The 22,000-nt window shown below is 40.6% G+C and overlaps 1 protein-coding gene across 2 annotated transcripts in view; it reads left to right on the forward strand.

The window, feature by feature from the left end:
- The window catches only part of gsna (gelsolin a), a 22,603-nt gene extending 2,094 nt beyond the window's left edge, over positions 1–20,509 (forward strand). The window contains exons 2-17 of one of the 2 annotated variants that reach the window (XM_024299028.2): positions 9,720–9,920; positions 11,493–11,647; positions 11,750–11,911; positions 12,012–12,161; positions 12,235–12,324; positions 13,757–13,889; positions 13,957–14,261; positions 14,358–14,491; positions 14,585–14,675; positions 14,831–14,857; positions 16,235–16,405; positions 16,494–16,668; positions 17,589–17,710; positions 18,279–18,356; positions 18,434–18,494; positions 19,853–20,509. In XM_024299028.2, the coding sequence (XP_024154796.1) occupies positions 9,725–9,920; positions 11,493–11,647; positions 11,750–11,911; positions 12,012–12,161; positions 12,235–12,324; positions 13,757–13,889; positions 13,957–14,261; positions 14,358–14,491; positions 14,585–14,675; positions 14,831–14,857; positions 16,235–16,405; positions 16,494–16,668; positions 17,589–17,710; positions 18,279–18,356; positions 18,434–18,494; positions 19,853–20,022 (2,220 nt within the window). In that variant the 5' untranslated portion in view covers positions 9,720–9,724 and the 3' untranslated portion in view covers positions 20,023–20,509. The remainder of the gene's footprint in view (positions 1–9,719; positions 9,921–11,492; positions 11,648–11,749; positions 11,912–12,011; positions 12,162–12,234; positions 12,325–13,756; positions 13,890–13,956; positions 14,262–14,357; positions 14,492–14,584; positions 14,676–14,830; positions 14,858–16,234; positions 16,406–16,493; positions 16,669–17,588; positions 17,711–18,278; positions 18,357–18,433; positions 18,495–19,852) is intronic. The other variant, XM_024299029.2, reaches the window with a different exon arrangement.
- The last annotated feature ends 1,491 nt before the right edge of the window (positions 20,510–22,000 follow it).

Raw genomic sequence — 22,000 nt, forward strand, 5'->3', positions numbered from 1 at the left:
AATGTAGACCACAATGCATTGCGTTAGAGCGATTTTTCATGAGAAAAATGTACTTAAATTTAGCCTTTTATAAACTTTCATAGTTTTAATCTTAGATCACAGTGGTTTCATACAAAAGTCTTCCTAAAATGTACTGTGGGAAATCGGTGATGCTATATTTGCTGTTTAAGTGAGCATGGTGTCCAAGTTGCTTATAAAATCCAGGTAACTAGATAGTCCCGGACTATATGGTTTTTTAGTAGTTAGGAATTAGGGAGGCTGGCTGCACGGTGGCGCACGTGGTTAGCGCTCTTGCCTCACAGCGAGAAGGCCCCGGTTCGAATCCCGGCTGGGACCTTTCTGTGTGGAGTTTGCATGTTCTCTCCGTGCATGCGTGGGTTTTCACCGGGGACTCCGGCTTCCTCCCACCGTCCAAAAACATGCTTCATAGGTTCATTGGTGACTCTAAATTGTCCCTAGGTGTGAATGTGAGAGTGGATGTGTGTGTGATTGGGGCCCTGCGACGGACTGGCGACCTGTCCAGGGTGTACCCCGCCTTCGCCCATCAGTAGCCGGGATAGGCTCCGGCACCCCGCGACCCCGAAAGGGAAGAAGCGGTCAAGAAGATGGATGGATGGATGGAATTAGGGAGGGAATTCTAAACATGGCCCGGTCCAGTTCTCATATACAGTCATTTGTATTATTTTAAAATAGAGTTAATTTGGGTATCGGTCTGATACTGGTCAATATTGCCAATATCGATACAAATATCGATATTTTTCATACATGTTGTGGATGTGGCATAAACCTTAAAATATCAATTGTTTTGTAATGGTAGCAAATGTTTTTTTGATCAATTTTCCCTTTTTAAATTACTTAATAAACAAAAAAAAATAATATTTGCATTAAATGGAAATAGTTTGTTAAAAGTTGGGTCCTTTCTGAAGATACAGGGGAGTTTCAAACAAGGTATCGATTCAATGGCAACTTGAGATCAACGCTATTGATATTTTGGATAGATCCGCCCAACTACTATAAACCGGGCTGCACGGTGAAGCGGTTAGCGCTCTTGCCTCACAGTAAGAAGGTCCTCTGGGGGTTTTCTACGAGGACTCCGGCTACCTCCCACCATCCAAAAACATGGTTAATTAGTTACTCTAAATGGTCCCTAGGTGTGAATGGGAGTATGATTGACGGGCCACCTGTCCAGGGTGTACCCCACCTTCACCCATCGTTACCCAGGTTAGGCTACGGCAGCCTTGTGACCCCAAAAGAGAGAAAACGGTTAAGAAGATGGACGGAAACACATTGTTTCATGTTAAATGTTAATAATTCCAACTTAAGTAAATACAAAATCCATCCATCCATTTTCTCGACCGCTTCTTCCCTTTCGGGGTCGCGGGGGTGCCGGAGCCTATCCCGGCTACTGATGGGCGAAGGCGGGGTACACCCTGGACAGGTCGCCAGTCTGTCGCAGGGCCTCAATCACACACACATCCACTCTCACAGTCACACCTAGGGGCAATTTAGAGTCACCAATGAACCTATGAAGCATGTTTTTGGACGGTGGGAGGAAGCCGGAGTCCCCGGTGAAAACCCACGCATGCACGGGGAGAACATGCAAACTCCACACAGAAAGGTCCCAGCCGGGAGTCGAACCGGGGCCTTCTCGCTGTGAGGCGAGAGCGCTAACCACTGCGCCACTGTGCAGCCCAATACAAAATCCAATTGTTTTAAATAATGCATTTGTTGAATAAAGAAGAAGAGCATTTAAAACTTGTCTGAACTGGATATTTGCTAAATCTCAAGTGAACTCTAATGAACCGTGTTCCTAGAAAGATAAATTCAGTTTCAGCTGCCACACCCAGACCCGCTCCTACCACACCTGTTTACCTGTTTGACTAAGTTAATCCTGCAGCAGATCCTGGAAAGCAGACATTAAGTGGTCTTCTAAAGAAGGTAAAAAACGTTAGTCAACAAGTTACAAATCCATTCACAAAGAGGGTTCCTTTGTTTTGAAAACCTGAAACAATGATGAACTTACATAGGTGTCCTCAAAAGAAGCACAAGTAAAATGTATATCCAGGAAGTCATTGACAATTCCTTTTCAGATCTTAAAATTTGGACAAACTTTGGTAAAATAGCATTAATTAAACAACAATGACGTATTTGGTTTTACTTTAAGTGTACAGTTTCAGCAGACACGTATGCTCTGTGCTGGGGTCACAGTTCAGCCGGATTACTCTCCATAATGTCCCTGTTAAATCCCCTCCACACCTCTGTTCAGAGCAGCCTGTTTGGGCAGGACATGCTGACGCTGTTATTTCATTGTTGTTTCGGTTTGAGACATCAAACGTATCGTTACATGACTGACGGTTTCAGTTTGATTAGAATAGTGTTTTATGCCTTTGGGTTCAAACCGTCTTTTCACTCTCACGAAGCAAAAGTTTGGACTGTGAAGTTATGTTCTGGCTGATGTTACTCGCACATATTTACGTGCGACCAGCACATAAACTGGAAATTCTTGTCGGCCACAAACAAAACAATGCACATTGTTGCGTCCAAGGCTAATTACTGGCCGCACATATTAAACTAACCACCTGCACTAACCCTTCCTCCGGGTCCATGCTGCCAAGAAAAAAGTTTACTCCAGCTGTAAATACTTGAGTCACATTAATGAGTCACTTTTGTTTTTATATTATGATTTGTGAAGGTTGTGAAGGGTTGTAAGCTAACAAAAGACAGTCCATGTAAACAGAGAGCTCTCACCAATGGGGAGGCAAAAGCAGACGGGTTTCCTCGAAAGCAGGGGTGTCAAACTCAACAACATAAAGGGCCAGAATCCAAAACATACCTTAGGTCACGGGCCGAGCAGGATAAACGTTTATTGAACACTAAAACTACATTTTTAAAACTTTAAAACCGTAACTTTTTAATATAATAATGAACTAGATACAGTATAGCATTACCTGCAATAATGCTAGTGTGAATGCTGTAAGCTGAATTTGGCTGCTAAAGATGCTGAAGATGCTGAAATTGATAGCTAAAAATGCTGAAGCTGAAAACGTAAAAAAAAACGTAGGTTAGTCAAGACAGCTAATATGTAGCTAAAAAAATAGCTAGACTTCAAAATAGTCTAAAAAAGCTGACCCCCCCCCCCCAATTAGCCAGCTAGCGTGTAAATATTAGCCTAACTCCAAAACTTTAAAAAAGTCTAAATTAGCCGAAAGTGTTAGCTTGTAGCTCAAATATTAGCTAAACTCCAAAATAGCCTTAAAAAATTTAGTAAATTCCAAAACAGTCCAAAAAGCTAGGAGAAGGCCATTTAAAAAAATGTAAAAAAATAAAATAGTAACTTTTTAGCAAAATGATGAATAATAAAAAGGCAGGAATATTATTCGAGAAGAAATTAACTTAAACCTTAATTAACTTTCAACATTTTACTCTCTGTAAAAATGTATTTCGTCGAAATCATACAGTAAGAAATAAGCGCATGATAACATCGGACCATTAATAACAACAAAATATAATGATCTGGAGGGCCAGACATAATTACCCGGAGGGCCGGATCTGGCCCCCTTGACTTTGTCATGTGCTCTATGGCAACGGTCCCTCCTGCAACACAGAGGCAGCAAGTTTTTTTTGATTTGTGCTAAAACAGTACAATAGTGAACTCTTTGAAAATACAGCAAAAGATGATCAGAGTTTTTCTCTAAAGTAAATAAAGCTACTGATGCTTTGGAGTGAAGTCTGGAACTTTTACAGCGGACTGGATCACTGTCAGTGTTTCCTCAGCTGTGGAAAAGCTAAAGCCACACCCTTGGATTTAGATGGCTTTCACGGAGAACCGGCAGAGCTTCAACTCCATTGACTATTTTTACTTTGTGTAATAGATTTCCAATGCTTGTTGTTCATGAGTTTTCAGATACATAGATCCTGATTTAATCCATAGATGTAACAATATCAGGAGCCACAACGTTTGCTTCTCTTTCTCATAGATATTAGGGCAGTGCAGCTGTTAAATAGTCAGTCCAGGCATCGAATTTTTCCTGGCCCGGCAGCCCACAACAGGCCGCGAGTGGCATGCATGGAGAAAATGACTCATCAGAAAGCTGCAGTCTTCCTCAAAAAGAGATATTCTTCTAAAAATGTGTGGGGGAGGTAAGAAAAAGAAGATCTCTGCAGACGATAGTTCAGGTTTGCTTTTGCAAGCTGGGACACTACAATTGTTACACATTGGATCACATTCTGAATTTGGGCCTCACACAACAGAGCGGCTGGTAAAAGTGGGGGAGGAGGCTGGAATGGCACCCTCACTTTGTGTGTTTGGACTGGAAGGGTGGCGGGTGTGCCCTCTGATGAAGGGAGCCCACAGACTGCCATTGGCTGAGCGGAGCAGGGGAGGGAGCGGGCTGCAGCCTCCATCTGCGTTTCCCAGCATGTCTGTGAAGAAGCAGTAACCAATCATCATGTGACATGTTCTATTTACGCCGGCGGCTGCACGAATGTTGAGTCAGAGCCCCCCCTGAGTCACTTTAACCATCTCGGAGCAGCCCAGGATGTGGTTTATGGGCTTGCAACAGTCTGCTGTGCTTTTGCAGTTAACAAAAGTGGAAGTTTAGTTCCTTTTGTTTAAGATGCATCTTTTAATCTATGTATTCAAATTTGTTCTGTCTGTGTAACTTAGAGGAAAGATAAGAAAATTGGTTGAACATGGGTTTGAGCCTGTTGATTATAAGCCAAAGAGACACTCAAACCACACTGTCTGGATCACTTTTAACTGGTGAATTTGATAACTTTTGTTCTGCATTTTGTGTTGGCAGCTCTTCTTCAATGTCTAAAAGCTAAATGTTAGACATCTTTTTAGCAAAAATCCTATTAAAGACCCATTCCAGTGAAAACTGTATTTTTACCATGTTCTTTGGTCCTTTTTCTCATAATAGAGGACATATATAAGTAATCTTTTTTTGAATTGATTTAGATCAGAAGCAGACAAACAACCCAAGGTTTGAAAAAGCTCGTGTTAGCGACGCAGCAACCGTCATGACCAGTCTCCCTTCTCCACTACAATTCGGATGTATACTTGCAGACAAATACCGCATTTTCTGGACTAGCGGCTACTTTTTTTTTTAACCATACGGCTTATACAAAAGTGCTGCTATTCCGTGGGTTTTTCTTCCACCACTAGGGGCGCTCTAACCGGAATTTAAATAAAAAATAAGATAGACGAAAATTTAAAAGAAGAATAGCCTACACTACTTTTTCTTTAGCAGAAGGAACACGCACGACAAATTACTAACTGGTTATTATTTTCAAATCCTCGGGCCCTCATCATGGAAACCAAACGAAGAACTTTGTGTAATGCAAGTTTTTCAGTTAAAAGCCGTCGAGCTTGCTATCTAGGAAGTAAACCGCGCTGCTGCACGCAAGCTTAGCATCAATAAATCTATGGTGAAACGTTGGAGGCGGCAGCGGGAAAAGTTCTTCAATCCCAAAAATCGAGAAACGCTTTCAGAGAACAGGTGCTCTCCATAGTCCAGAAAATACGGTAGTTTCATTAACATCTTCATTTCCCTCGACTGATTTGCCATGTGGCTCAAAACTGCACGGCTGGATAGCCCTGATATTGCTATCGCTAATGTTAGCTTAGGGTTGTGAGGGGCTGTAAGGTAGTGGGAGAGAGTGTAAACAATGGAATGATGGGAAGTTTAGGCAGGCTTTCTCCACGCCAGCAGCCCTCTACTAAATGGACACAATTATTGTAATTTTTATCTGTGTAAGAATAGTCATTTGGGGTTCTTACACATACTTTAAGAGTCTCAAGATGCTTTCTGCTTCAGTTGATGAAATTATGGGACGCTAACCTATGCTAGCGCAAATTTTGCATTTTACTGCAATATAAAGTCATCAGAAAATAATTTGCCAATTTGTTAGACAGAATTTTTCAACTTAGTTGTTTCACATTTTAGACAAACGTTCATTTTTGGTTCAGGCTAAAGCTGACTACAACCAAAAGCTAATTAGCTTTACATAGAAACAAGCTAAGATGTAAGCTAAAACAGTAATTTTAAAGTTCCAAAAACACTCTTCCGTTCTGGTATTAATATTTAAAACAATGGCTGAGACGTTCCCAAAATGCAGAAATGGCAATTATATGTTTATCAAGCTTTATTGTGTGTTGAGTGAACATGGTAGGCTAATCAGGGAACAGGAAGTTTCATTGATGATTGTTTGATCATAAAGAGAGTAAACATGAACAGTAACACATTAAAGTTGAGTTTCGAAATGAAACATTCATGTTTTAACAGACAACAACTCCTGTAGAGAAGCTGTTATATTTTAGCAAAGACATATCGTCCTTTTTGTCCCAGTATGGAATTTTCCATTAGCATTAACAGAGCATCACTAATTTACTTGATTAGATTAGAGTTGTTTTTGACCGAGCATCTGTCCACATTGTGCAGACAGTTTCTCATTGGTCATTGTAGAAGCTTCCCCAATGTATCATGACAGTGTGCAGATAGATAAGGACAATCACCACTCTTAACAGGAACTGATCTGGACCTTTTCCTGATTTTGCTCTCATGATTTGCCTCCAAACAGGAACTCTGGCAAACCTAAACTTCTCTGTGATTACTTGTGCAGTGGGCTAAACTAAATCCATGTGAGGAAAGTAGCAGAACTGAAAAATAGATTTAACTGCACCAGGATTTAAAGCTTCTCTATCAATTTGTGTTCATGCATTAAATTAACTTTTAATACCTTTACGATGTCATGATAATAGCTCAGTTTGTGCTTCTTCAAAATATAAAACAAGTTTGATTTTTGTCAGAACATGCTCTGTGAAAGCATTTTGCTCATCACGCCTTGAGCATAATCCATCCTTTGTTGGCTTTGCAGTTTGCCTGATGTGTGGGTAACAGATAGTTACAAATGCAAGGTAGCTTGTGTTACTTTTACAGCTTCAAGCTGGAAGTAAAAGTGTTACTCCTTAGTCAAAACCATTGACTGTAAATAAGAATTGGACTGAGTGAGTGTGATGTCACCAATGGAAAATGGCTTACTTACAAATTCCTTTAGTACTAGTGTGTTTGCCATTTTTAGTGCTGTCCGAATCTACAATTCCAAAATTAAGTTCCTAAGAATTTCACATTTTTTGAGAAAAAAGATGTATTTACATATATATTTTTGACCCTGATGATCAGGCTGGGCCTTGGAATAAATGGAAACTGGTGACGTCACCTTTGCAGTAAAAAAAATACTAAGCATGAATTGCTTTTAAAATCCAGGGCTCTAGAGATAGTACTTTACGATGTAGTTTTTAGTGGTTTGGGCTTAGGGTGCTCATTTTCACTGAAGGAGAGCACACAGAGAAAACACTATTTGCGCATTTTCCTTTTCCAGAGTGAGGAACAGATTCCTGCCGTGTTTGTGGGTCGACACCGGACCGGGAAGAATGGCGGCCTCTTGCTGAAGTGGTGATGTTAGTCATGCAAACTGGAGGGCAGCAGCTCCAAGTAACATTCCTGTGGAGAACCAGCTCCTCTGTTCCTGTTCTGAACTGCATGACCCCCAGTTTAACCAGTTTATGTGAAGTCTTTGAGAGCACAACTTCAAAGAGTTTTCCATGTGTAAAGTAAAGACCGTTTTAACCAGAAGTAAAACAATTGAAATCATCAGTGAGAGAAAGGAACGGGTTAAATTCTGAGGGCCAAACATTGTTTACAGACTCTGTTTACCGACCACAATCACAGTTAATATGGTTTGTGTGGGCGGTTTCTATTATACAACAGCCAAGGAAAAATAAATACTTTAGGTAATGACTTCTACCTTGAACAAATACAGTAGCTATTACAGCCCTACGTCCATGGTAATTGGAATGAACAAGAAATATGACTTTACGCCACAGATCTTCGTGATCTACACGTCCTTAAGCTCACCGGACATGTGTGACACGTTCAAGAATGCGCGGAACATTGGTTTCTGAAGGAGCTTTTAACATATGATGTTTAGATTGGACTGTCACAGCCTGATACTAGCGCATGTACTCACTGTTGGAAGAGGCTTGGTGTAAAATGTCAAAATGGTCTCAAATCTCAGGAATCTTGCTCCAGGCTTTTTCTTTCTATTGCAATATATGAAAGGCGTAGAATTCTTCCATTTGGGCAGAAAAATCACATTTATAAGTACTCCTCCATGATTGCATTGTACTGTGAGATACCCAGTGATTTCCAGCCCTAGTTGAAATTGTTGGCCCTTTTGTGATTTGAAAGGACTCTACCCACACGTCACTACCAAATCCCTGATTGGTCAAAGTTGAGTATTTTGGGGATTTAGAAGAAAGTTCAACTGGTTGAACTTTCAGACACCCAATCAATGAACGCTCATCCTGCATTTAGAATATAAATAATAACTAAAAACACTGAAACTTATAGCCAGCTAAAATATTAGTTAAATGCGAAATTAGCCTAAAAAACTGAAACAATCCCATTTTAGCCAAAATAGCTAGCATAAAGCTGAAGTATTAGCTAAAAATCAAATTAGCCAAATAAAGAAAAAAGCCTAAATTAGCCAAAATAGCTAGCATGTAGCTGAAATATTAGCTAAACGCCAAATTAGCCAAAAAATGAGAAGAGCCTACATTAGCCAAAATAGCTAGCATGTAGCTGAAATATTAGTTAAACTCCAAGTTAGCCTTAAAAAAATAAAAAAACCTAAATTAGCCAAAATAGCTAGCATATAGTTGAAATATTAGCTGTACTCCAAATTAGTCTAAAACACTTTAATAGATACCAAAATAGTCTTAAAAGCTAGCAGAATGGCATTATAACTTTCAACTTTACAACACTTCGATTACACATAATATAAAGTAATGACTAGTCGACTATTAAATTAGTGGTCGATTATTTTAATAGTCGATTAGTCGAATAAACGTGGCAGCCCCGAATGTGAATGTACCTTTAGTTTAGTAGATAAGCATCTGCAACATGTTAGCATTAGCTGACTTTCCTCTCTTGTTGCTAGCTATAAAACTTCAGTTTTCACAGACACATGGCAAAAAAAACAAAAACCTAATCAGGTGTTTAGATAAATCGGAGGCTCCTAAGGTGCTGCAGCACAGATACCCACTTGAAACCCTTGACTTGGCGCCAGCTGTCTTCCTTGCTGTCAGATATGGTTGAAGGGTGTCGCATTTCATACATTTATCAGGGCGTTTGTTATACTGGTTAATAATTAGCAGAATTGTGGAAATTATTGGAAGATACACAATAGCATATTATCTGAGCATTTCTGCTTCCTGTAGGTTAAGTTTAATGCCTGAAGTTTCAAACTCACTGATCACCATGGTTTTTGTCAGGTTAAAGTCCTTTGCCACTAAAAACAAGGATTAGTCAAGAGACAAAAAGCAGAAACATCTGTTTTAAAAATCCTACATCCTTATATTTATTTGCACGTTTTATCTGCATGCGTCCTCAACACTCAGCAGGATTTCCTTGTGCTGCCCTCCAGGGGGAAATGCCCATTGCATGGGGAAGTGATGACTCACTCTGCTGCTTATTAATAACTAACTTCAACCCAAAAGTTTATCACTGTATCCATGACAACAGATGACCACTGAGAGGAGTGGCTTTGCATTTCATGCCAAACAGATCTGCAAATATTGCATCCTCGTCTGACGTTCAGCTGGTTATTGCTGCTTTTTCAAGGCTGTTCAGCTCAGCTGTCTGACTTCTCCACAGGCAGGATGGCAGCACAGCACCCAGAGTTTGAGCGGGCCGGCCAGAACCCGGGCCTCCAGGTGTGGAGGGTGGAGAAGTTCGACCTGGTGCCCGTTCCAGAGAACCTGTACGGTGGATTTTACTCTGGAGACGCCTATCTGGTTCTTAACACCATCAAACAGCGCTCTGGCCAGCTGCAGTACGACCTCCACTTCTGGCTGGGTGAGTTCAGTCAGACACAGAGAAGTGCATTCTGGGATAAATGTTTTGCAGTTTTGTTTGTTGGAGAAACTTTTTTGACTTGCAAAGCAGCTCTGAAACCGTTTCCTCATGAACAGCGTCTACTGTGTGTTTAATGCTTTTGTACTTGAACGTGAATAGTAGTCGCTCGGGTCACAAGGCTGTTGGAACTGAATCTCCCCAATTGCTAAAAAATGAGACATATGCTAACATAGAATTTCATGCCAATAGTGCAAATCGCGCTATTTCACCTGAATTTTTTCCAAGCGATTAGAGCATGGAAACATGCCTAGGATAGCACCAGGGTTAGCACCGTCGATGATGAAAATGTAACTGAAGAAGTTGGGAAGTTTACCAAACGTCACTCACAGACAAACAGACACACACAGAGAGAGACAGACAGCGGATAACCAGATAGAAAATAGAGGAAGTTAGTGGAAAGATCTATCAAGCCACCTTTCCACTGAGCGGTCCGGTCCGGTAAGGAGTAGTACAATACGGTCCAGTTAATTATGTCGAGCGTTTCCTCTCAGTTAAGCCTCGTTCCCACTGAACGGTTTGTTTTCATGGTGTAGAACGCTAGCATGTCGCTGTAGTGTGGCTACTAGAAATCAACAACGATGGATGTCATCCAGCAGCTCGTCTTTTTCTTGCTTTACTTTTTGTTCATTGTGTAGAACAGGAAATTATTGTTGTTTGAAAGAAGATTTCAAACGTAAAGAGGAAAACTGAATCGCTAGCTTAGCGCTATATTGGTGCTTTCTAATGTCGTCATCCCTTTCTGCTAATCAACAGGTGGCTTCAGCGGCGTCACAAACTGGCTGGTTCCACCTGCAGCAGGTTTATTAGTTCAGACAGGAACTAGTCCAGGCAAGGGTCAGGGCAGGCAGCAGGTAGTCAGAGAAGTAGAATCAGAAACAGAAGATCGGTCCAGATACAAACGCTCGGTAATACAGGCAGGGTGGCACAAACAATACTTCGCATTGAGTCAGGCTCTGTGCAGTGCTTAAGTGTCCTGTGGGTGATTGGCAAATGACAGAAAACTGAGCAGCATCCAGGAACTTTGCGCTGGGGTTGCCTGGTTCTGTTTAGTAGACAAACACTTCCTCCTCTGCCTCATTGTGTACCTGCACATTTGCAGACACAGCAAATTCTATGGCCAAGATATCCTTTATGTTAAAAATAACAGACAATCGCGTTGCTTGAAAAGTATAAACGGGACTCAGACATTTATCTAGTTATTAAATACAGTCACAACCAAATCCAACCTCAAACACACGCTCCTGGTGTTCTTGGTGTCAGTGACCATGATGGTTCTGTCCAGGTCAGGTGTCACACCAGTCCAAGTCCTGCACTGAAGTGCTGATTAACTTGAATTAAGGTCAATCATTGAAGCATTGAGGTGTTCATGTAAAAATTGTTCCTTTGGGATTAATAAACTATTGAGATTTGATGAAACATTCAGACATTGAAATGATGATCAGCAGGAACCTGGTTCATGGAGGAATCAGATCTGTGTTGTTGTTGAACATGCTGCTTCCTGTGACCCTCCAGGTGAGTCCTGCTCTCAGGATGAGAGCGGCACAGCGGCCATCTTTACCGTCCAGATGGACGACTTCCTGGGGGGAAAACCCATCCAGTACCGGGAGGTGCAGGGACACGAATCCAAGACGTTCCTCGGGTACTTCAAGCCAGGAATCCAATACTTGGTGAGATGATCCCTAATCTTAAACTGTTCAGATAGTTGTAGAACTCAAAAGTAATCAGGTTTGTTGCTTTTTATTGTGCTAAATGAACCATCTGTGTTCCAGAAAGGAGGCGTGGCGTCTGGCTTCAAGCACGTGGTCACCAACGAGGTGTCGGTGCAGCGGTTGCTCCAGATCAAAGGCCGCCGTGTTGTCAGGGCAACAGAAGTGGTCGTCGGCTGGGAGAGCTTCAACCAAGGCGACTGCTTCATCCTGGACCTGGGAGACGTGAGTTCCATCCCCCTCGTTCTGTGTGTTTTGCAGCAGAGAGCGTGGGCGGAACGGGAAAACAGGAACACTGATTGTTTGTCGGATGTTCTCCCCTCAGGAGATTTATCAGTGGTGTGGCTCGGAAAGCAACCGCTTCGAGAAGCTGAAGGCAACTACAGTTGCCAAGGGCATCCGTGACAACGAGCGCAGCGGAAGGGCCCGCGTGTACGTCTGTGACGAGGGGGCGGAGAAGGAGAAGATGCTGGAGGTGACAACACAAACACACTTTGTAAACCTGGGATTGGGGTCATTTTTTTTTAAATTGATGCTTCTGGTTGTAGGTTTTGGGACCCAAACCAGACCTGCCTGCTGGGGCCTCCGACGACATCACTGCGGATGTTTCCAACCGGAAGAGCGCAAAACTGTACAAGGTGAGGGCGTACTGGACTCTAGAACTCTAATTCTGCGTCTACTGGGCTGGAGGGCCGCAGTGTCTGCATGATTTCAAGATATCCAAGTCCTATTTATGACTTATTACCTGGTTCAGGTGTGTCCAGCCAATTAAAACAAGCCAGAGCATTATATGCTGGAAAACAATAAAGTCAAGGCCCGGGGGCCGAACCCGGCCCTCCGGGTAATTCTATCCGACCCTCCAGATCATTTTATTTTATTGTTTTTAATGGCCCGATGTCATCTTGCCTTTATTTTAATTTGTATAAGTCTATTTTATGTAGAGTAAAATATTAAAAGGTATTTATGGTTTAAGTTGATTTACTCTGGAATAATATTCCTGCCTTTCTATTCATAATTATGTTAAAAAGTTACAGTTTTAAAGTTTTAGGAATTAGCATTCTGATAGCTTTTTGGACTATTTTGGCATTTACTAAGATTTTTTGGGATGTTTTGGAGTTTAGATAATAATTCAACTACATGCTAGCTGTTTTGGCTAATCTATCCTTTTTTAAATTTTTTAGGATATTTTGAAGTGTAGTTATTTTTTCAGCTACATGCTAGCTGTTTTAGCTAACCTAAGGTTCTTTTTTGTTTGTTTTTTAGGATAATTTGGCAATTAGCTAATATTTTAGTAGGTTATCAGCTTCAGGGTTTTAAGCAATTAGTTTCAGTAATTTCAGCTATTAACTTCAGTGTTTTCAGCTATCAGCACTAGCGTCTTCAGCAGCCAAATCCAGCTTACAGCATTCACTCTAGCATTATCACAGGTAATGCTGTATATATATAGTTTATAATTATGTTAAAAAGTTACAGTTGTAAAGTTTAAAAAATGTAGTTATAGTGTTTAATAAATGTTTATCCTGTTCGGCCCGTGACCTCGGGTGTGTTTTGGATTTTGGCCCTCTGTTCGATTGATTCTGACACCCCTGATGTAAACACACGTGCATGCGTGTTTTGGGCTTCCACGTTCAAAACTTTTGCAAATGGATCAAAAGAATCAGAAAAAAAAATCAGAAACAAATTGATCCAAGCTCTGGTGAATCGATTCGATTCTGGAAATTATTATCGATACCCAGATCTAAATACATTAGGAATGTGGGCGTGGCTAACAAAATACCTCAGTTTCCAAGGAAATACTAAAGTTTGCTTTTGCCAATTCTTCTAAGAATTGAATAGACCTGTTTGTCACCCTCAAGTAATCAAAAGTTAAAATGGTTGCTATGGAGATAAAACCATGTTCCGACCAATTTCATCCATGTTTTCGTCCTTCAAAAACATTTAAAGACAATTGAACAAATGTAAATCCAGGCTATGAGAATAAATATTTTTCAGGTCAGAAAAGTTGTTTTTTCAGAAAGTAATTTGTATAAAAAGGGTCAAATATTCAATCACAAAGCTTCTGTGTTGCAGGTGTCCAATGCCAGTGGAGGCATGACCATCGCCCTGGTGGCAGCTGAGAACCCGTTTGCCCAGAGTGCCCTGGAGTCCGGAGACTGCTTCATTCTGGATTACGGCTCCAATGGGAAAATCTTCGTCTGGAAAGGTCAGTTCCTGGGAGTTCAGGTTAGCCACAAACCCCAAGGAAAGGGCTTTACCGTCCCATCTTTCAGGCAAAGATGCCAACATGGAGGAGCGGAAGGCAGCGCTGAAGGCTGCCGACGAGTTCATCAAGAAGATGGGTTACCCCAAGCACACTCAGGTCCAGATCCTGCCGGAGTCCGGCGAGACGCCTCTCTTCAAGCAGTTCTTCAAAAACTGGCGGGACAAAGACCAGACGGAGGGTCTGGGCGTGGCCTACATCGCCAACAGCATCGCCAAGATCGAGAAGGTGCCTTTCGACGCCGCCAGCCTTCACGAGTCCCCCGCCATGGCGGCGCAGCACGGCATGGTGGACAACGGCAGCGGAGAGAAACAGGTACGAGAACCTCACGGCTTTTGTTCTAATCTGAGGGCGAAACACATTTAAGATGAGGATGGTTAACTTGTGATATTTGACATCAAACTTCGACAGATCTGGCGCATCGAGGGATCTGACAAAGCTCCGGTGGATCCGTCCACATATGGACAGTTCTACGGTGGAGACAGCTACATCATCCTGTACAACTACAGGCATGGGGGCCGCCAGGGACACATCATTTACCTCTGGTGAGACCCTTTTAGGAATTCAAATCCTTTAAATAGAGAAATCCCCAAAATCCCCAATAACAGCCCTAATGCAGGAAGCTTTCTGAAACGCAGGCAGGGCATGGACTCCAGTCAGGACGAGAAAGGCGCCTGTGCTATCCTCGCCGCTCAGCTGGACGAAGAGCTGGGCGGCGGCCCCGTCCAGGTCGGTGTGATCTGTGCTCATATTCTCATGTGGTTGAATAATTTATGCTTTCCGGGCTCGTTCATCCCAGCCTCACATCAGTCGCCTTACATCCTCTTTATCCTCTCCCTCATGGTTTCCTCGCTGCTTCTTCCTGACTCCTCCTGCTTTCTCAGGTGGTTGGTGCTCCTATAACCACGCAGGTATTCTCCTTCAGTCAGCTGCTGCCCCTCCAGGCTCACAGAAGGACTCGAGCAGAGCTGCAGACGAATACATGCTTCTTTTTCCACCATCATAAGTGACTCCGTCAAACAGGACATTCCAGGCTGATGTTAACAGGACACTTCCTGCTGCTCTGTTACCAAAATCTGCAGCATTTCTGAGCTGCAATGACACCATGATGTAAAAAAGTGAAGCACACTCTGCAGTTCTGAGAGTCTTTCAGACTAACTTCTCTCTTTGCATGTGCAGCTTCTGTGTTCGTGTCACATCTGCATGCTGGAGACTCATGTAGAGACATTAACATGTTCTTGTGGCGTTTTTCCTCATTATATAAAGATCATTATTATCTTTTAATTTTGATTATTCAAATTTTAGTCAAAATAATACCTTAATAAGCTTAGTTTTCTTTACATATGTCAAAAGAAAAGCCACAAGAACACGTTAAAAACACCAAAAATACTATTTTTGTCATCTTTACCGTCCAGTTTAGCATCTTTCCTGCACACAAAAGTTGGTGAAATACGTCTTGATTTCACTTTGTTTGATCAAAGGGAGTGTCAGCTATTGCACCATATAATTTTACACTAATGTTTGCTATAATTAGAAAAAAATGTTGTTTTTTTCTGTTTCTTACTAACATTGGTTTTCCCCTGTCTAGGTAGTTTGTGTACATTCTCACACAGTCAGGTAGATTCCATCAAAGTAGAGAGTAAAAACTAATAAAAGTTTTCTGTTATAATGATGACAGTGGAACGTCCCACATCATGAATAGAAATCTTGCAGAATTTTGCTCAGAACTGTTAATTAGTAAGATTAAACTTCCCTGACAATCCAAGTTCCACTTTATTGCTCATATATGAAAGTAAAGTGAATCAACAAGCTATTTTTTTCTTTTTAGTTTGAGCAGAATCAGAATGATCAGGAGTTCTTACTTTTCTGAGGGATTTAAAATAGGACATAGCTCTCTGCTGCCATCGTGTGTCAGAAAGCTGAATTGCAGGTCAGATTTTTTTAAATGTTAATACCTGCTTCAAGAAAAAGATGTTTTTTGCATGTTCTTGTGGGATTTTTCCGATAATGGAGAACAAATATAATTGAAATTAAGCTAAAAAAGGAATTTCTGATTATGTATTTATTCAAATGGTTGTGAATTAGGAACGGAAAAAAAAAAACATTTGTTACGTAGAAAACAAGGATTTTGGCTAAAACGGCTTAATTATAATTAAAAGACCACTGTGAACCCTTAAATTAAATCAAAAGATGATCAGAGTGGGACTTTAAAGATAGAGAACAACAATATTGCAGAGCGTCAAAACTGTGACATCATCAGTGTTTAAACGCCAGCGTTTGTGCTCCAGGTGAGGGTGATGCAGGGAAAGGAGCCGGCTCACTTGATGAGTCTGTTTGGAGGAAAGCCCATGGTGGTGTACAAAGGAGGCACCTCCAGGGAAGGAGGTCAGTCGGATCCTGCAGAGACCCGGCTCTTCCAGGTGCGCTCCAACTCTGCAGGCCACACCCGAGCTGTGGAGGTAAGAGACGCTCTCCTTCATCCGTTAATGCTCGGAAAACGGACACAAAGCTGTTCGTGGAATCATCTGATCTTCTGCTTTCACGCAGCTTGATGCGGCAGCGTCCAACCTGAACTCCAACGATACTTTCGTCCTCGTCACACCTGGCGGCATCTTCACGTGGGTAGGAACAGGTGCCAGTGAAGCGGAGAAGCAGGGAGCGCAGCAGCTGTGTGACATCCTGGGCGTGTCGGCCTCAGAGCTGTCCGAAGGCGGAGAGACTGGTGGGTGGACGCCAAACAGCGCCGAAATGAACCACTTCACCCCTTCTGCACATCTAGTTAAATAAAATAATACGTAAAACAAGCGGACGGTCGACTCAGCACCAAAACTTTTAGCTTCACCAGGCAGGTTTTGATAAAGATGATAAACTGTAGCTAGTTCAATCATAATTTAAAAACTAAATCTAAATTATAGAAGAAAAACTAAAATATTCAATATCACCAACATTTACTATTGCTTTTAGTCATTGTATTTTATATATAACTCCTTGATTAGTCAATATCTCGTCTAATGTGTTAGAAATTTGGAGAAATAAAAACAAAACATATAATAAAAAAATCAGTTTTCTTTTCTTTTGCTTAACCAATAAGAATAATCACAGGAAGTAACAATAATAATCCACTTACTCTAAATTTTTTAATTAAAGATATTAAAATTCATAGATTTGTTACAATATAGTGTTTTAACATTAATGTATAAAGGCATCATGCATGGTTATCTCATAATATACTAAATATATTTGAATTAAGACAGAGTGATTACAGTTTTAAACGACAAAAAACCTCAATTTAGAACTAAAGTTAAAGAGAAATGTTAAAAACAATAAAACAGTAAACATATTAAAAAAAAAGGTTAATGCAATATTATAAAAATATGAACAATATGATTTGCTGGCTATTTTTATTGTTACTTTTTTATGTTTAAGCTAAGAAATTCATATTTTTTGTTCTGTTCCCCCTTTTTTTTCTTATGAAAATTTAAGTTTAAGAAAATTACTATTTTATAGTTAAGTCACAAAAAAATGATTTATTTTTTTTAATAATAGTTTTGAGGAAATAAATAAATAAGATAAATGAACTGAATTAGTTGAAACCTCTTTATGAACTCTTAAAGAATAACTTAATTTGTGATTGTTTTACAGATCAGTTCTGGGGGGCTCTGGGTGGAAAGGCAGAATACCGCACCTCCACCAGACTCAAAGACAAGATGGACGCCCATCCACCCCGACTCTTCGCCTGCTCCAACAAGACTGGCAACTTTGTCGTGAGTCTTCACTTATATTCAACAATGATTTTAGTTGTAAAATGCAAACTTCGGACTAAACTCAGAAAACACCTTAAGTGGCTGGAGTTCTCAATCACAATGCCAGATAGGAGTGTACTGCATATGTGCAGAAAATATCACATTTTTACACCATAAATGTGATGCAAATATGTTACAAATGTGCCACAACTGAGCTGCAAATGTGTCGTAAATTTGCCATAAATTTGCCGGATATGAGCTGCAAATGTTCCACAATTTACCCGCACATGAGCCGCATTTGTGCCTCAATTGAGCCACAAATGCGTCGTAATTGTGCTACAATTTAATCGCAAAAGTGTTGCATATGTGCCGCAATTGAGCCGCACATGCCCCACGAATCTGTCACTCATGTGCCATAACTGAGCCAAAAATGTGTTGTAAATTTACCACAATTGTGTTGCAAATGTCTTTCAAATGTGATGCAATAGTTCTGCAATGACAGTACAATTGTGAAACCAATATTTCACAACTGTGCCGCAGCAAACGTGCTGAAATGTTCTGCAGTGCTCACAGCTTCTCGTCTTGTCAGATCGAGGAGGTTCCTGGGGAGTTGACCCAAGATGATCTCGCCACTGATGATGTCATGATCCTGGACACCTGGGAGCAGGTAAAGAACATTCCTGAGAGGATGCTGATCTTTCCAACCTCAGAGCTGAACCAAGAGAACGCTTCCCTCCTCTTCAGGTGTTTGTCTGGATCGGGAATGAAGCTCAGGAGGAGGAGAAGACTGAAGCCATGGCGTCTGGTAAGAAAACATGAGGAAGAGCACGAGGTTGTGATGTTCAGACGAAGTCTTAACAATTGGTGGATAAGAGCTCCCTGTTGGTAAAAAAAGGGGCCAACTTGTTCTACACTAAATATCAAGATCATAGAGATCTCAGTGAGTCTCTAGAGTGAAAATATTCATGCATATTTTTCTACAGGTTCTAGTAAACACTTGAAATTTTGATAAATAACTATGAACGACAGCTAAAGTTGGCCTAAATTTTAGAAAAATTGTTAGTAAGTTTTCTTAAAAATTCTCAATACATGTCAATTTTGCAAAAACATGTTGTTTAAACATTAACTAAACTCTAAATTAGCCCAAAAAACCTCAGTAGATGCCAAATTTGCCCAAAAAAGCTAGCTCGTTGCTAAAATACTAGCACAACACTAAAATAGCCTAAAAATTCTCAGTAAAATTAGTCAAAAACGTTAGCCTGTTGCTAAAATATGAGCTAAACTCAAAAGTAGCCTGACAAACTTCAATAGATAACAAATACGCCAAAAAACATCAGCATGTTGCTAAAATATTAGATCAAATTAGCATAAAAAAAACTCAGTAGATGCCAAATTACCAAAATCAGTTAGCATAATGCTAATATAACAACTCATTGCCAAATTATTTAAAACATACTGAAAACTATGGTTTCAAAGTACACAAGTTTTTGAAGAATTGGAAAAAATTCTCATTCACTTCCTATGGGGTATATTTTGCTCAATACTTCAAAAACTATAAAGTTAATGAATACCAAAAATATAAGCAGAAATGCCCAGAATAAGCTGAATGTTTTGATACCCAGATGAAATGGCTGATACTGTGATTGAGGTTTTAAGTGCAGAAAAACGTACAGAAATGAGCAGGAGAATCACTAAAATACGAATGTTTTGAAGCATTCACACAACAAAGAAACGTCTCTATAATTTATTGTTTAAATACTTTACCAGGACTAGACGCCGTATGACAGCTTCAACCATGCGTCAAAACTTTGTGTAACTTCCATTATTCCTACAAATACTTCATGATACACTTAAGACCCGCTCCATTGAAAATGGTGTTTTTGACATGTTGTTGTAGCATTTTCTCATGATTGAGGACATATATGGAGAGAAACGTTAGGCTGTGGGTGTGAGGGTCTGTAAGCTAGAGAGTGTAAACAGATGGGTGATGGGAAGTGGGGTGCAAGACCTCTCTACGACCGTCCCATACAGGCTTTACGGTACGGTACTATGGCTTTAATAACTGTGACAGATCAACCACTCCAGCAGAAGTGTACTTTTCACATGTTGACCTGCAGTCCCAACAGCCTGTGATGACACGTTTACGCCCCTCCTCTTCCTCAGCGGTCCGTTACATCGAGACCGACCCGGCCAACAGAGACCCCAGAACGCCCATCGTCAAACTCAAGCAGAGCTTCGAGCCGCCCACCTTCACCGGCTGGTTCCTGGGCTGGGACCACGACTACTGGACCACCGACCCTCTGGAGCGCGCCATGGCGGAGCTGGCCCTGTGATCCCCCCCACCACAGCTCAGCTCCTCATCTTTGCTTTTTATCTTCTGCTCTGCACTGTGATTCCAGACAACCTTTTTTAAACAAAATTGTCTTTTTTTTTTATTTTCTTGCTGCAATAGTGCCTTCACAGCAAACAGGGCTTTGACTCACACTGTTAGTGTTTGAAGTGTCTCTAATTCAACTTCTTTATTTTATATATTTTTTTAAAATCTGCGCAAATTTGCAGTACGATTATTTTTCAAAATAATGTGCTTTATTACGAAAGTCGCTGCCAAGAATCTGTAGCTCACTAGGAATGTCCTTCAGTTTACAGACAGCCCACTTTGTAGAAAGCTTTAACCTTTGAAACATCACTTACATATTTATTTTTAACGCCCCACAACTGTACCGAGAAGGTTTTTCTATTCTATTGGGCAACTTTTTCCTCAGAAGACGATGCTATGCTGCCTTCAAAAACCTGTTCATTCAATAAAAATACACAAAACAAGTTTCATTTCTGTGATTCAAAGAAAAAAAAAGAAGCTGTGTTATAGTATCCACTTTATTTGAGGTCTTCCAACATTTATATATGTGTAGGAGTTAGACAAACAGAGTACAAAAGCATACTGTTAGCTGCTAAAGCAAACTAGCATTAGCCCTGAAAAGATTTCGATAGTGCCTCGCTCTAAGCTGCTGCCGTTCATGCCACCGGCAGCTCTGAGTTTAACAGTCAATGTGTAACAATAAGAAAGTGACATCATCAGCGGACGACGGCAAACGGTTGTTACGGAAACACAAAGACTTGGCATCAGCAGGGCAAAAAGTGCAGCTTTCACAAAGAAAAGTAGTGAAGTTTTATATATATATTAAAAAAACGCAGTGTTTAATACTCATGTATTGCATTTTGTAACATTGAATACCAGAGAAGCTGAGTCAGCTAAATGCAGCCCTGATCACCAGCAAACTACTATAAATGTCACATCGTTACATCGAAACACTGTAGTAAAGCTATGAACTCCAGCAATACTAACACCCTGTTTTAACAGGCTACTACAAATGGAGTATCTATTAGTAATATATATTACTGGCATATATTTGGCTTGTTACTCAGAAATAGCAAATACTTTAAAACCTGTTAACATTTTAAAATAAATCAATTTCTAAAGACCCACTCCAATGGAAATAGTGTTTTCAACATTTTCTGATTATGGAGGACATATAGAAAGAAAATTAAGCTTAAAGTTACACTTCTGAATATTTCTTTATTCAAATTGTGTTGAATCATTAGCACACAAAAAGATTCACGGTTTAAAAAAAGATTGTAGTTGTGATGCAGAAACTAAAATGTTCAGGCCACAACCTGATGCAACCACTTGTAGACCACTATATCCATGAACGTCTTTGTTTTTCTCGTTTGAGCTGGAATCTGGATCTAAACTGTAGGACTGGATAGCTCCGATATCATTTACCATTTTTGTTGCAGGATAAATTTTGAGTAGGGGGTGTGAGGGGCAGTAAGCTAGTGGGAGAATGTGTAAACCATTGCCTGTATATAGAGAACTGGACTGAGCAACTCCTCCCCCCTCACATTCTAAACCTTTGTACCTGCTGGTTCAAAAAAGCCAAAATCCCATAGACTTCTATAGAGAAAGAGCAGCTATTACTCAGTTTTTATTCTTATCAAAGTAACTTATATTTTCTTAAAATGTACTTTCTATTCTTATTTTTTCATATTTTTATGTAGTTCAACTTTTTCAATACCAATAACCAATCAGATGCCTCAACAAAAGCAGGTGGTTTTGCATCAAAGGTTTAAAGCATTTGACAGATTTTCCTGAGCCGGTGTTCAGTGGAAGGGGCGTGGCCTCCTGACATGATCTGAGAGAGTGGTTGCCATAGAAATGTAAACGGACCAATCACAATTTACTGAGGACGTCTGGTTATGGGGAGGGACACATCGTGGTAAAACGTTGACTGAAATGACTTCATTTGGTTAGAA

Source organism: Oryzias melastigma, linkage group LG12 (assembly GCF_002922805.2).
Source record: "Oryzias melastigma strain HK-1 linkage group LG12, ASM292280v2, whole genome shotgun sequence".
Taxonomy (NCBI): Eukaryota; Metazoa; Chordata; class Actinopteri; order Beloniformes; family Adrianichthyidae; genus Oryzias; species Oryzias melastigma.